Here is a 13,851-nt window from a genome sequence, read left to right as displayed (position 1 = left end):
TGAAATTCCTAGCAACAATATGACATTAACAACTACATACACATGATTATACACACATACACACACACAGAAAAAATAATCCACAGCACCCAAAATGAAAAACAAAAAAAAATCAAACCTGAGAAGTCAATCTGCAGAGAATGAGCTGCTGCTTACTTCTGAGAACCAATATAGCGTAAAAAGAGCTAATATTTTAAAACTAAAAAAAAAAAAAAAAGAACTTTCACAGTGATACTAAGATCAAGCTATAGTTTTTCTTCCTCTTTTTAAAAAGATTTCTGTCTGACCAAGTGACATTGATGTAACTGCCAATGAGAGCCCCATGCAATTATTTTGCCAATCAAGTTATATTTTTATTTAACAAGGGTGACAGTTACTTTTAAAAGAAACATTATGAAATATTCTTCAATTAAGTAAAGAATTATTTAACAGATAAATATTCTTAATGGGCCTCTCTTGCGGTTTTCAATAAGCTGTGCACTTGATTAACCCCACAAGCCTGTCTGGCACAATCGTAATTTCTACAAATGAGATAGAAAGGAGGGATCATAAAGAACGAATTAATCACCGAACGATCTGCACTTCAGTCACAAAAGAGCTCATTATTCATAGGAGTAAAGTTGTGGAATGAGCTACGACTACCATAAAACACAGGCACGTCTTCGAGGATCCTGCAGGGGGATTGCTCCATCGGCACTGCAGACGGTGGCCAGAGTGCAGGGAAGGCCACTTCGAGACGGGCGGCAGTCTCAGACAGGCTTGATCCTCTACTCTTCAGGTTCCCGAAACCCTCCTGGAGTCCAAGCGCAAGAATTAGGTTTTATGATACCACTAAACTCTCAAGGTAACGATCACTACATCCTGGGCGCTCACCATACTACAGTTCTCCAAACACACAATGTGTCTCAGCACCAGAGCACACGCAGCCCGGGAAAACCAGTGATGCCTTGTTCTTTTCGAATAGGAACTTAGCGTCTACTGGGCACCTACCAGGCCTTGTGAAGGCCCTGGGGGGTCCCAAGATAAGCACCATACGGCCCCTCTGTTCCAGGACGTCAGTCCGGCGAGGGACACAGGTGTCACTGGTGCACTGGTGAAGGAGGGGCTGCCTTCTACACACAGAGGGGCAGCGGCAGAGGAGGGTGAACACCCCAGACAGGCAAGAGCACTCCAGGGAAGGAAACAAGCACCTCCGGGGGCCACTCAGGGCGCCTTCCACCATACTGCCCCCAAGTGGCAAGCCTATGGAACACGCACAGCCAAAAACAGAGATGTCCTCACATGGCTGTGACGGGATGACTTGGTCTGGAGCCCAGTGGGAGACAGCTGCCATGCAGGCAACCCAAGGCTCCAAGCGGCCTCCTTTTCCTTAGACGGACGATAAAAGTGATTCGATCCTATCCGCTGCAGTGGTAAGAAAAGGCCCTGGGAGTCTGCATTCTACTACAACACACTAGTATCTTTTTTCTAACCCTTTCTTAATGAAATTCCAAAAGGCAATACAGTTCATGAATCCAAAATTCCCTTTTCCTATGCTGAAACTTTTTTTAACACCATGTTGATAAGTAGAGCTCTTAAGACACAGCAACTGCTTTGTAACGGAATAATAATAACGGCTAAAATTTATTGAACACTTACTAGGGGCTAATTATGGTTCCAAGCGCTCAGATCAACAACTGTCTTGTATGTGCCTTGTAAAAGAAAGCCAGTGCACCTGACAAGACATATATTAACAAAGCACTGTGAACAGAAATGAAAATAATTTTACATCTAGACACCCTGCATCAGTAGCTCCCTGGAACACATTACGTACCGAGGCATCTGGACTCGAGGGGGATTTCCAGCTCCCCACGGCCATTTCCAAACTCTTTCTACCCCGCTATCTGATGAAGTCATGCCGCAGATCCCTATCACTGGGTTTTACCACCCGGTCTCTCACCAGTTGCTATGACCTACTTCTACAAGACTGGAGAAAATAGATTCAATATGACTTCTCGGCTTCCTGGCTGTGTGGTTTTGGCACGTTGTTGACTTTCTTTCAGCCACAGCTCTCCCGTCCGGAAAATGGGAATAGCAGTACCAACTTCACAGGGTTGCATTCAGATGAAAGGAGGCTACGCAGCCTCACTCCCGACGTGGGTCACTCTCGGCGCAGTGCCCAGCTCACAGTCGGTGCTCAGCTCCTTGCCACCCCGAGCCTGAGGCAGGACTTTAGGCAGCTGCACCAGTCTTCCTTTCATCTCCACCTCCACGGCCTCCCGCGTGAGCCAGCACCCACCGGACAACCTATCCAGTGCTCTTCTCTCAAAATTCCCTACATTCCTCCATTTCCAGTGAATTCCATCTCCACACAATGACCACTTCGATGACCCTGTTATTGCTGAGAGGTGCTCCACCTCTGAAATCTTAGTCAGTATCGTTCTTCAGGACCACAACCTCCTAATCTTGAAGCCCAGGGCCTTCAGGCTTCAAATGCCTCCACTCCTCCCAATCTCTCATCTCCCTCCGCTCCCCCTACTTGGAGTCCGTGGTCCCTCATGTTAGCAGCAGACAAACCCCGTCTACACCTGCCTGCCCCCAGGACACTTGCCCCACCCATCATCACACTTGCCTGGCAAAACCCAAACCCCAACCCCTAAGAAAGCCTTGCCTTCTTCCCTCCTCCATTTGGGCCACATGGAAATGGAAACTCAACCGGGGAGAGTCCTCCACCCACCTGCAGTTGGTCAACGCAAGCACTGGGTGCCTTCTGCGCTTCCCCTTCCTCCCTCTGTAAGGGATGCAGTCATCTCCCCCATCCTCAGCAGCGCTGATCGGGTCCTCTTCTACGGCCCCCATTTCAGGAGTCTCCATTTCTCTTGTTTCTTCCTCAACCCTCACCATACGCAGAAACAAACTCATAAGCTTCACATTACTTAATCTAATCTTGGCTTAAAAGTTCATAAAACCGGCCGGGCACGGTGGCTCACGCCTGTCATCCCAGCACTTTGGGAGGCCGAGACGGGCGGATCACGAGGTCAGGAGATCGAGACCATCCTGGCTAACAAGGTGAAACCCCATCTCTACTAAAAATACAAAAACTAGCCGGGCGAGGTGGCGGCGCCTGTAGTCCCAGCTACTCTGGAGGCTGAGGCAGGAGAATGGCGGGAACCCGGGAGGCGGAGCTTGCAGTGAGCTGAGATCCGGCCACTGCACTCCAGACCGGGTGACAGAGCGAGACTCCGTCTCAAAAAAAAAAAAAAAAAAAGTTCATAAAACCGAAGCTAAACCCTCAGGAACAGCGGATGAATATCCCCAAAGAAGTGAGAGGCTGTTCCCACAGGTGTGTTGGAAAGAGCGGCTCTGAGCCAGCCATCATATCTTCTTAGAAAGATAATGTTACATATTCACATACTAGTTGCCAGATTTTAAGTTAAGGCCGTTTGTATAATATTCCCACCATTGTAAAGCCGAGTTTATGTCTAAATCTGTTAAATAGGGCAAAGCAACTTCCTGCACTTTTTAAGAAGGTCTCACTGTTGCTGGAGTGTGTGGCACGACCCTGGCTCCTGCAGCCTTGAACTCCTGGGCTCAATGGATTCTCCCACCTCCACCTACCCAGTAGCTGCGACTACAGGTACTCGCCACTACACCTGGCTCCTGCACTATTAAAAGGTTTGTTTTAATAGTCCTGAAGACTGTAGACTTGTAATTTTAGAATTTAACGAGTATATTTGGTGAAATGTTTTTTACAGAAAACTGCTCACCTGGAGTCGTAATTTTGTCATAGGAGGTCGATTTCACCCATCAACTCTAGGAATACGTAACTCATTTCTAGATTATGATCTAATTAATTCAACCTGAACAAAAGGTAAGTAGAGATTTTGTCAGAATTACTAACTGTAAACATTTTTCTTCCTTATAGTGAATGGTACACATGGCAGAATCACAGTTCATTTCTATCTATAGTACCTGCCAGGTTTATTGAATAAACAAAAAATTATAACTCACCTCTATTAACAGCAAAAGGACCATTACAATTCTCCCACAGATGAGCAAACAGAAAACAGGATCTCATTTGCTTAAGGAACAGCCAGAATTCATACTCAGATCTTTCTGAGTCAAAAGCCCATCCTTCTGCTCATAAGCCTTTCAGATCCAGCTATGCTGGCAATGCCTAAAGAGTTTAAAAACAGAAAGCAAAAATGGGATGTCTTCCCTGGGGCCCGTATTCTGATTCTCTTAATTTGGGATGGATCTTGCCCAGGGTTGAGAACCACAGCATCATACCTCTCACATTCTAATGGATCACTCTGTCCTGTCAATGTAGGTTTAAAACAAAATGTGCTCAGCCTGGCATGGTGGCTCACACCTATAATCCCAGAACTTTGGTAGGCCAAGATGGGTGGATCACCTGAGATTAGGAGTTTGAGACCAGCCTGATCAACATGGAGAAATCTTATCTCTACTAGAAATACAAAATTAGCTGGGCGTGGTGGTGCATGCCTGTAATCCCAGCTACTTGGGAGGCTGAGGCAGAAGAATCGCTTGAACCCAGGAGGTGGAGGTCGAGGTGAGCCAAGATGGCACCATTGCACTCCAGCCTGAGGGACAAGAGCAAAACTCCATCTTAAAAAAAAAAAAAAAAAAAAAAAAATTCTCCCACAGTCCTTTAAGTTGACAAACAGAAGTACAATCTCAAAGATCATCTTGTATCAAACATGGAAGCTTTGGGTGTCCTGTGGTGGAAGGACAGGTTATACAGCTCTAGCTTAGCCAGGCTGCCACAGCACTGACATACAGAGTGGTGTTATTCCCGGGGTTTGGAGAAGATGCAACAAAGCACCTGCCAATGCACAGATGCAGAGCAGAGGTGGGAACGACAGTGCGCATTGTGAGATGTGCAAAGCATGCTGAACCGGGCGGGGCAGGGTGAAGGTGGGAGTATCAGGTAGGTCCCTGAACAGCACAGAACTAAGAAGAAAATGCGTTAGAAGGAATGGCTCTCACTACCATGTTCGGGCTGCAAAGGTGTGACTGAAGGCAGGCAGACCAACTGGGAATTTGAGGCAATAAAACGGCTGGAAGATCATGAGAAGCCAATGGTACAGCAATCCCAAGAAGCAGCAAATCTCCAAGGGAGTGCAGAGAAACACTTTGGATCAGGGGAGAAACAGGTGGTACCAGACTCTTGACTGGGAAGACTGAGGGTCTAGCACAGTGACAATATCAGAGATTTGGGCAGCTGAGGCTTGGTAAACTCAGATTTCACCATACTGAGTTCAATATTAAACTTATTTCTAAACTCAAAAAATAACATCACATTTTTGTGTTGTTATTCTTGTTTTTGTTTTATTCAAGACATGGGGTCTCACTCTGTCACCCAGGCTGGAATACAGTGGCTCAGTCCTAGCTTACTGCAGTCTTGACTTGCTGGACTCAAGTGATCCTCCTGCCTCAGCCTTCTGAGGAGCTGGGACTACAGGGGCACACCACTGCACCTGGCTACGTTTCTTTATGAAGGCAAATTTTCTGAGAAAAAAACATACTTCATTCACCTCCTTTGAGAGTGGAAGTAAGGAAAAAATTTTAAAACAGAACAAAAAAAAAAAACACACTTCACAACTTAGAAGAAATACCATAAATAACAATTTTTAAAGTAACATAAGAATTATATGAAGAGCGAAATAAACCTAAACCTATTAATTGAGCAAATTACCTTTCAAGCCAACAATCCATTCAGCAAACATCAGAGTAGTTACTGAAAGCTTAGTCATGAATCCTGAATTTCTAGGAAAGAATATCAGAAATCATTAGTCGCTCCTTCCCACTATACCCCAGATGCCAAAACCATCTCTGACGGGTTATCCAGACCCACGATACCCCAGCGATGGACTGGCCACTGCACGGCAGGCAGCCCACACCATTCAGAAAAAGATATTTCCTCCCACAAGCTGGGTATTAATCAAATCCGCCAATGATGTAAAACAATGTCAATATTCTTTAAAAGAAGCACAGCGACAGGGAGAAAAACAACAGACCACCACACTACAGCAGAAAGATATTTATAAATATTCTAACAGCTTTTATTACAATGGTGCAAGGAAGTATTTCATCCAACACTCACCGACAACAAACCATCATCTTCTATAAAACAGTTCCAGAAAGTTCAAACAGAAAAAACTAAAAGATACATGATCTGTAGTAATTCTCATACAATACTGTTTAGTGTTCAAACTTCATGTCACTCCAATAAAGTATAATCATTTTCTAGCAAACATGTGGCAAAAAAGTTTGCTGTTTTATTTGTTTGCCTATAAACATATCAGAACATGCCTCACAATTAAAAACTCTGGATCACAGCACTCCATGACATCAATATCTATTCGTGCTTAGTATCAGCCAGTTGTACCAAATACCATAAAATACAAAATGATAGGAAATATAAACATCGATTTGTATTTCAAGTTTAAACATTTTATTTACAAAAATAGGCTGGGAGGAAAAGGGTTTGCGCCCCCACATTCTCTCCCGGGGCAGAATGATTTTGCGCCATTTTCTAATGTTGTTTCCTCTCACAATTTTCCAAGTCACATTTGGATTCCTTCAGAATTGTATTTGTCAGCTAGCAGCTCGGAAGAGGAAGAGGAGGAGGGAGAGCGAGGGAGAGGAGGGCGGGTGAGGGAGGAGGCTGGCAGACAGCGGTCGCACACGGATAATGGCTTTTACTGAAGGGCCCGCGCCGCGCCTCATGCACCGGCAATGCAAGCACGCTGCTGGGCAGCAACACCGACGTCGCTATTTACAGAACGGCGGCCTTCTCTGGGTTCTGAAGGACACTTGTTCCCCAACGTGACACCATCGAACAACACTTTCAGGCAGACACTAGGACATGACTCCGAAGACGGGGTTGTGGCGGCAGATGCTGGGCCCGTACTCTTCATAGTCCTTCTTGGTGTGGCAGACCTGAAAGAACTCGGGCTACGAGAGGCAACAGGCGGACAGAAAGACACACATTTCAGAATAAAGTCAAGCTATCAAGCAGGCAAGACACTCTCCTCATCTCGGCCTCCACCCTCCCTCACGGGACCATTGCTGCAAGATTTTACCTCTCTGATGTACTGAACTACTAATGGGGGGGCATTTCACTTTTTAGAAATGTCATCAGCCTCTATCTTCTCAGGACCAACCAAATGCTGGTCCCCCACTAACAACGTGTGATAATGTGTAAGCTGTTCACAGACCCCCCCCCACCAACAACGTGTGAGCTGTTCACAGATTTGAGGGGAAAAGTAAGAATTATTTGGAAAAGTCACTGAAATTAATGATTAATGCAGGATTTGTTTAGATTATTTTTTGATTCCACTTACCATGTTATCTGTAACCCCTAATTAGCAAGGATAAGTGATAAATGTGTTGTGTGATTATTTAGACCATAGTTTATATTGGGCCGGGCGCAAAGGCTCAGGCCTGTAATCCCAGCACTTTACGAGGCTAAGCGGGGGGTGGGGGGGGATCACCTGAGGTTAGGAGTTCGAGACCAGCCTGGCCAACATGGCGAAACCCCATCGCTACTAAAAATACAACCCAAAAACATTAGCCAGGCGTAGTGGTAAACACCTGTAGTCCCAGCTACTCAGGACACAGAGGCAGGAGAACTGGGAGGCAGGCAGAGGTTGCAGTGAGTTGAGATCGCACCACTAAACTCCAGCCTGGGTGACAGAGTAAAACTCCATCTCAAAAAAAAAAAAGATAAAATTTATATTTTACAGAACTGTCTGTTTAGAGCCACACGATTAGGGCACACACTATTTCACCTTCATAGACGATATTTACCCAAACTCAACAGAGAGCACAGGAATGGAAACACAGAGCCCCCGAGAGAGGGACTTACAGTCGAGGCCAGCATGGAGCCTCCGAACCACACGGCGTAGCGCTGCATGTGATGAGTGACCACCTGGACCTCCACAGGCTTTGGCTGGAAGAGAAAGCAGCTTTCACTTACTCCACGCGCACAGACACATCTGTGATCCAATCATCCCCCAGCTGACGAGACCACGGCTTCACCCGGGGCCGCCCTCCTTTTACTGGCACAAGCACAACCTCACACCCAGCACTCAGTGACTCTGCCCCTGCTGCCAAATCCCCCCTAAGACCCACCACAATCCCAGCCCCCAGGGCTCAAAGGAACACAGTGTGTCCGGCAAGCAGAACCTGCCTCTCACAAGGCTGAAAGCATTAAAGCACAAAAGCACAAAATCCAAGCAGTTAACCTCACTGCTTTTTTTTGACCAAACATATCAAATGTTCTGGCACCGCAGAGATCATCCCAAATAAGATTAACCATCCCCAAAATACTAAAAGAAACTGTGCTTTTCCGGCTGGGTGAGGTGGCTCATGCCTGTAATCCCAGCACTTTGGGAGGCCAATGCAGGTAGATCACGAGGTCAGGTGATGGAGACCATCCTGGCTAACACAGTGAAACCCCGTCTCCACTAAAAATACAAAAAATTAGCCAGGTGTGGTGGCGGGCACACCTTTAGCCCCAGCTACTCAGGAGGCTGAGGCAGGAGAATGGTGTGAACCTGGTAGGTGGAGCTTGCGGTGAGCCGAGATCTCGACACTGCACTCCAGCCTGGGCGGCAGAGCGAGACTCTGTCTCCAAAAAAAAAGAAAGAAAAAGAAACTGTGCTTTTCCAACAGTGGACTCGTGCGCTCTCTTCCTTGCGCCCACTGCCGCTATCGAAGCTCAATCTTGGTTAGAAGCCCACAGTGATCAACAGCTACTTAAGAATGACTATCTTGGAGAAATGCCTTAACTCCCTGCTAACATTAGTTATTTTCATTTAATGAGAACATTTCCGAAGGATATGAGAGATCCTCACCGTAAATCAGTCCCATCTCCTTGGGACACTGGTCATTACACCCCATGCCTGATCTCTATGACACAAAAGGAAACTGCTGGTAGGTATGGTCAGGGAGACTGTGAAGCTGCCATTGCTGTGTCGTCAGGACCATCGGTCTGAACTACCAGCCTGGAAGGACCTCAGGCAGCAAACCTCCGCGGTCATGTCAAAATGCAGCTCAGAAAGCGATGCACACTTGTTTTGATTTCATGCGACCCAGACAAGCTCCTTCAGCTCTGTGTCAGGACGGCCCGAGTCAGGCCTGGCACAGAAGCCCCCGGCACCACGTGGAGGCCCTTGGCTCCTACCTTGATCCTCCCGCCGCTGAGCTCCTCGCTGAGCCTCAGCCTAGCATCCACCACTCTCTTCAAATCCCTCTGTAGTCGGCGTCCGAAATCCCTGAACATGGTGGAGCCTCCTGAGAGAACGACATTCTACAAGACACAAAGCAGAGGGAGCCCTGGGTGAAACCGCCCGCCCATAGTTCCGGGAACCACCCACAACAGAACTCCCACAGGTCCAATCGCTTGTGGGCATGACACACCTGTCCTATGACAGACGTGAACAGAAGCAAACTTAACGCTATTGGAAAAGTGTAGATTTTTTTTTATGGCGACAACAATGTGCCACAGATGGCTCCTTAATCCTTTCCTCAGTTACAGCAAAGCAAAAACAAGGTGATTCTCATGCCCCCCCACCAACCCCTCACATGGACCAGGAAGCCAAATCAAATAACAGAAACTGTCCAGCTGACTTGAGCCAAAACAACACTGGCTCTCCCGCTGCTCCGCCTTAACCATCACCGGGGGAACGTCTTCTAATGGGTGCTTGAAGCTTCTCAGAAGGACGATCTTGGGAAGAAAGCATCCGAGTTACCAGAAGGAACATTCTCAGATGAGCCACCCAGCCAGCACTGCCCTCCAGTGCCAAGACTCACTCGCTGGCCACCCCAGAAGCTCGGTGGAGGGCAGAGGAAGGGGAAGCACTCGCCTGTCCCGCTCTGCCTGCCCAGAACCTGAACCAGCCCTCTGTCCAGCATCTCCGCATTGTCACCCTGCCTGCCTGTCAGTCATCGACACCGTCTGCTCCTGACCTGCAGCCACTGACATCCTCATGGCTCGACGGCCCAGGTCACCCAAGCAGCTGGTCCTCTTCTGGTGTATGTCAGAGGGCCACAGTGGCCTAACCTACATCACTCACCTCTCGCCTCTCACTACAGGGCACTGCGTCATCTCACGTCCTCACAAGACAAGGAAGGGTGATATTTTTAGACAGAGAGACCACATTTATGTAACTTTTCCTACAGTATTTTGTTACAATAATTATTCTTAGTTAGTGCTGTTCAGAAGTCTCTTACTGAGCCCAATTTCTAAATTAAACTTTATCATAGATATGTATGTACAAGAAAAAACACAGTATATATAGGATTTGGTACTATCTGCAGTTTCAGGCACCCACTGGGGTCTTCAATCATATCCCCCACTGGCAAGGGGGACCAGTGTATCTCCTGGTTGAACTTTCTTAGAGAAAACACCTTATGTGAAAACTATATAAGGAAATTAATCTTTCAAGGAGTCAAAAAGCCCTATTTCCTTTAATCCTCTAAATATGTTAGCTCTTCCCGAGTTCCTGAGCAACTGCAGAGCTCTCTTTCAGGCACTCCTCCCAGTCAGCTCTGGGTGCGTGAACAGTAAGTCCCTCACCAAGTTTACAGGTAAGCAGAAGTCATAAGGAATCAGTACAGAAAAAAAAAAAATGCACTTTTCTGTCCCTAGCAGCCCAGGTTCTAAGTTATATGATATTAGAGTAGTCCGTTCCTGCTTACTGCTGCTCTGGGGAAAGACAGCCAGCACTGAGTGCAAAGGGATCATTTTTCTCTTGTGCCAACTCCTAGAACTGCTGTGACAGCACCCACGTGGACTCAGGATTACATAGTGAGGTCAGAGCAGGAAGAATGAAAGGGGGCAGAAGCCACAGGAAGCCACCAGTGATCTGGCCTTCCATGTGGTGAAGCCAAGTGATCTGGCCTTCCACCTGGAGATGCTGGCCTTCCACCTGGAGACGCTGGCCTTCCACCTGGGGAAGTGACCAGTGATCTGGCCTTCCACCTGGGAGACGCTGGCCTTCCCCCTGGAGAAGTGACCAGTGATCTGGCCTTCCACCTGGAGACGCTGGCCTTCCCCCTGGAGAAGTGACCAGTGATCTGGCCTTCCACCTGGGAGACGCTGGCCTTCCCCCTGGAGAAGTGACCAGTGATCTGGCCTTCCACCTGGGAGACGCTGGCCTTCCCCCTGGAGAAGTGACCAGTGATCTGGCCTTCCACCTGGAGACGCTGGCCTTCCCCTGGAGAAGTGACCAGTGATCTGGCCTTCCACCTGGGACTGCCACCAGTGACCTGGTCTTCCACCTGGAGAAGCCACAAGGGATCTGGCCTTCTACCTGGAGAAGCCACCAGTGACCTCGTCCTCCACCTGGGTTCTGCTCCAATTCCACCCTGAGTGTCTGTAGAGAGAAATTTCACCTCCGGTCACCTGCCAGCAGCAGATGTTTGATAAATCACCCAACATGCTGTAGCTGCTCCAGTCGCTAAGGTGAAAGGCTGTCAGGAGCTGAAGGAGCCATGTCCAGCCCTTTCAATGCAACAATGGTTTTGCTCATCCATGGTGGCAAATACCAAACACATGATGCACAGGACCTTTTTCTTCACTCGTCAGCTATTAGTGTTAGTGTATTCTATGTGTGGCCCAAGAGTTTCTTCTTCTTCTGATGGGGCCCAGGGACGCCAAAAGGTTGGACACCCCTGGGCTAAAGCTTCTACAGGGGCTTGGCCAGGGACAGAGCCTCACAAAACTGTGATCTCATAAAACTGTGCCACAATATTTTGTTATCAGCTTCGAGAAGGTCAAGGCTAGGAGGATCTGGGCTTGGCCTTCAGGGCCAGGAACTGGGGTGGTCCTGAGGCCACCCTTCCAGGACTCTCTGCAGCGGTGAGATCCCCCGGAGCCCACACCGCGCCCCATTCCTTGGTGTCTACCCCACACTTCTACTCACAAGGAACAGCCCTGAACACTGCAGACACTCTAAGGGGTACCCATGCCTTACGGAGACGACCTGATCATGAACACACTGAATGAAATACCTGGCAATGGCTTTCTGCCCCGGGAACTCTGCAGTCTGTCCTCATCTGGGGGTTTCACTGCTACACACTTCTTTGCTTTCTTAAAACTCTGTGGGCGTGGCCAACCGAGGAAACCGCCGTCACGTCCATTTCTCGAGAGGCAACCCTGACGCCCCTCGCCACAGGCAGACCACGAGGTCACTGGGCACCTGCCTTCTTGACCCATTTTCAGTCTAGTTTTCAAGCCAACATCCTGTCCCAGGATTAGTATGATGAATCATCACTGCTGTCCTCTGTCACCCTGTGGAGAAACCTCTCGTGATCAACCTGAGAGCGCCTGGCTCCTGTCAGAGTCTAGGGACCATCAGCCACAGCTGCAGCTATGGAAATGCCAAACTCAGGGGAGCCCCTGGTTACCAACACTCAGGTAAGAGGTCACCAAAAGGGGAGGACTGGCAGGAACAAGTCCCTGACAGACGGGGTGGCAGCTTGAAATCACATGAACAGGGTTATATTCTGATCCCTGGCTTCCTTCAGACGGGTCTCCTGGCCTGGTGGCTCTTTCAGACACACTGCATTCCTCGTTGCCGTAATATCAAGAATCATAACTTAGAAGCATTCTTGGTATTTTGATCATCTCATCTTAGAATAAGCCTCAGCTGATCCCTGGTCCTGCTCTCTCATGACTGGCCACGCTCGCCGATGATTTCCTGGAGAGACAGACCCTGGCTTATATCCAATTAAGAATTAAGTGAGGACTGGGGAAGAACAAGGATGGGTCAGTGCTTGGAATGAGACATTTCTAAGGGTGCTTTTGCTGAGGTTTTGTGATTTTTGGTTGTTTGTTTGTTCTTTTGCTATTGTTTTTCATTTACTGTTTTGTTTTTTGTTTTGTGGTTTTTTTTTGGGGGGGGGGGGATGGAGTCTCACTCTGTCGCCCAGGCTGGAGTGCAGTGACGCGATCTCGGCTCACTGCAAGCTCCGCCTCCTGAGTTCACACCATTCTCCTGCCTCAGCCTCCTGAGTAGCTGGGACTACAGGTGCCCGCCACCACGCCCAGCTAATTTTTTTGTATTTTTAGTGGAGACAGGGGTTCACCGTGTTAGCCAGGATGTCATTTACTTTTTTAAAGCCCACCGCAGACAACTTCTTCAAAACTTCTCCAGGCTAAGATTCCTACAGCCTCGCTCTCTGTCAGGGAATGCTGCAGCCTTGGGAACAGTTCCTTGGGACACTGTCAGGCGATCCCAAACAGTGTCCCAAGGAAGCCCGGGGTGTCTGAGAGCTCTCCCTTGGCCCACCACAGTGTAGGAGAGGGGCCACGGGGCCAGGTTCCTTGACTGTCACCCTGGACTTGGTGAGCTTATCCTTCCCTCAGACAACTGTCAAAGACACGGGTCCGCTTCTCACTGTAACACCCAGCGGCCGACACAGCACCATGGGCACACCTGCTGCCTCATCTCAAAATTCTGGGCCATTGTTATTTTGAAGGATAATCTGAGGGATACACAGTCCGTTCACACCCCTAAGTCTTCTAAATTCTATCATTGGATCCAAAAGTCCCAGGGGAATGCTCCCTGTCTGCTCGGCATTCTTTCACTATTCACCCACAAGACTGTTTCCCCTCCGAACTTCACCGCGAGCCATTAGAAGACCCAGAAGGAAGAAATCCATTTCATTATCCACTGTAGGGATGGATGGAGGACATATTCTTAGTGAGGGTCTAAAGAAGAAATTTCTCTCAGATCTCAGTGTCAGAAAAAGCTGGGCCTCTTAGGAAAATCCACTGGCCTTAATCATATGTCCCCTGTGCCTGCCATTACAGACTGGGTTCCCACCTTTTCCCCA

At 48.2% G+C, this 13,851-nt stretch overlaps 1 protein-coding gene across 7 annotated transcripts in view; it reads right to left on the bottom strand.

Moving 5' to 3' along the window:
• Window positions 1-6,039: 6,039 nt before the first annotated feature.
• The window catches only part of ACTR3B (actin related protein 3B), a 99,693-nt gene continuing 91,881 nt past the window's right edge, over window positions 6,040-13,851 (bottom strand). For 6 of the 7 annotated variants that reach the window (XR_004058047.1, XM_030933029.1, XM_030933032.1 and 3 more), the window contains 3 exons: window positions 9,194-9,319; window positions 7,874-7,957; window positions 6,040-6,960 (listed from right to left, as the gene is read on the bottom strand). Coding sequence is in view for 6 of the 7 variants with exons in the window: in XM_030933029.1 (XP_030788889.1) it covers window positions 6,865-6,960; window positions 7,874-7,957; window positions 9,194-9,319 (306 nt within the window). In the remaining variant the exon portion in view is untranslated. The remainder of the gene's footprint in view (window positions 6,961-7,873; window positions 7,958-9,193; window positions 9,320-13,851) is intronic. The other variant, XM_010384059.2, reaches the window with a different exon arrangement.

The sequence above is a fragment of the Rhinopithecus roxellana genome, chromosome 6 (assembly GCF_007565055.1).
Source record: "Rhinopithecus roxellana isolate Shanxi Qingling chromosome 6, ASM756505v1, whole genome shotgun sequence".
Lineage (NCBI taxonomy): Eukaryota > Metazoa > Chordata > Mammalia > Primates > Cercopithecidae > Rhinopithecus > Rhinopithecus roxellana.
Note: the sequence above shows the minus strand (reverse complement) of the source record. Positions and strands in the feature narration are given on the sequence as shown.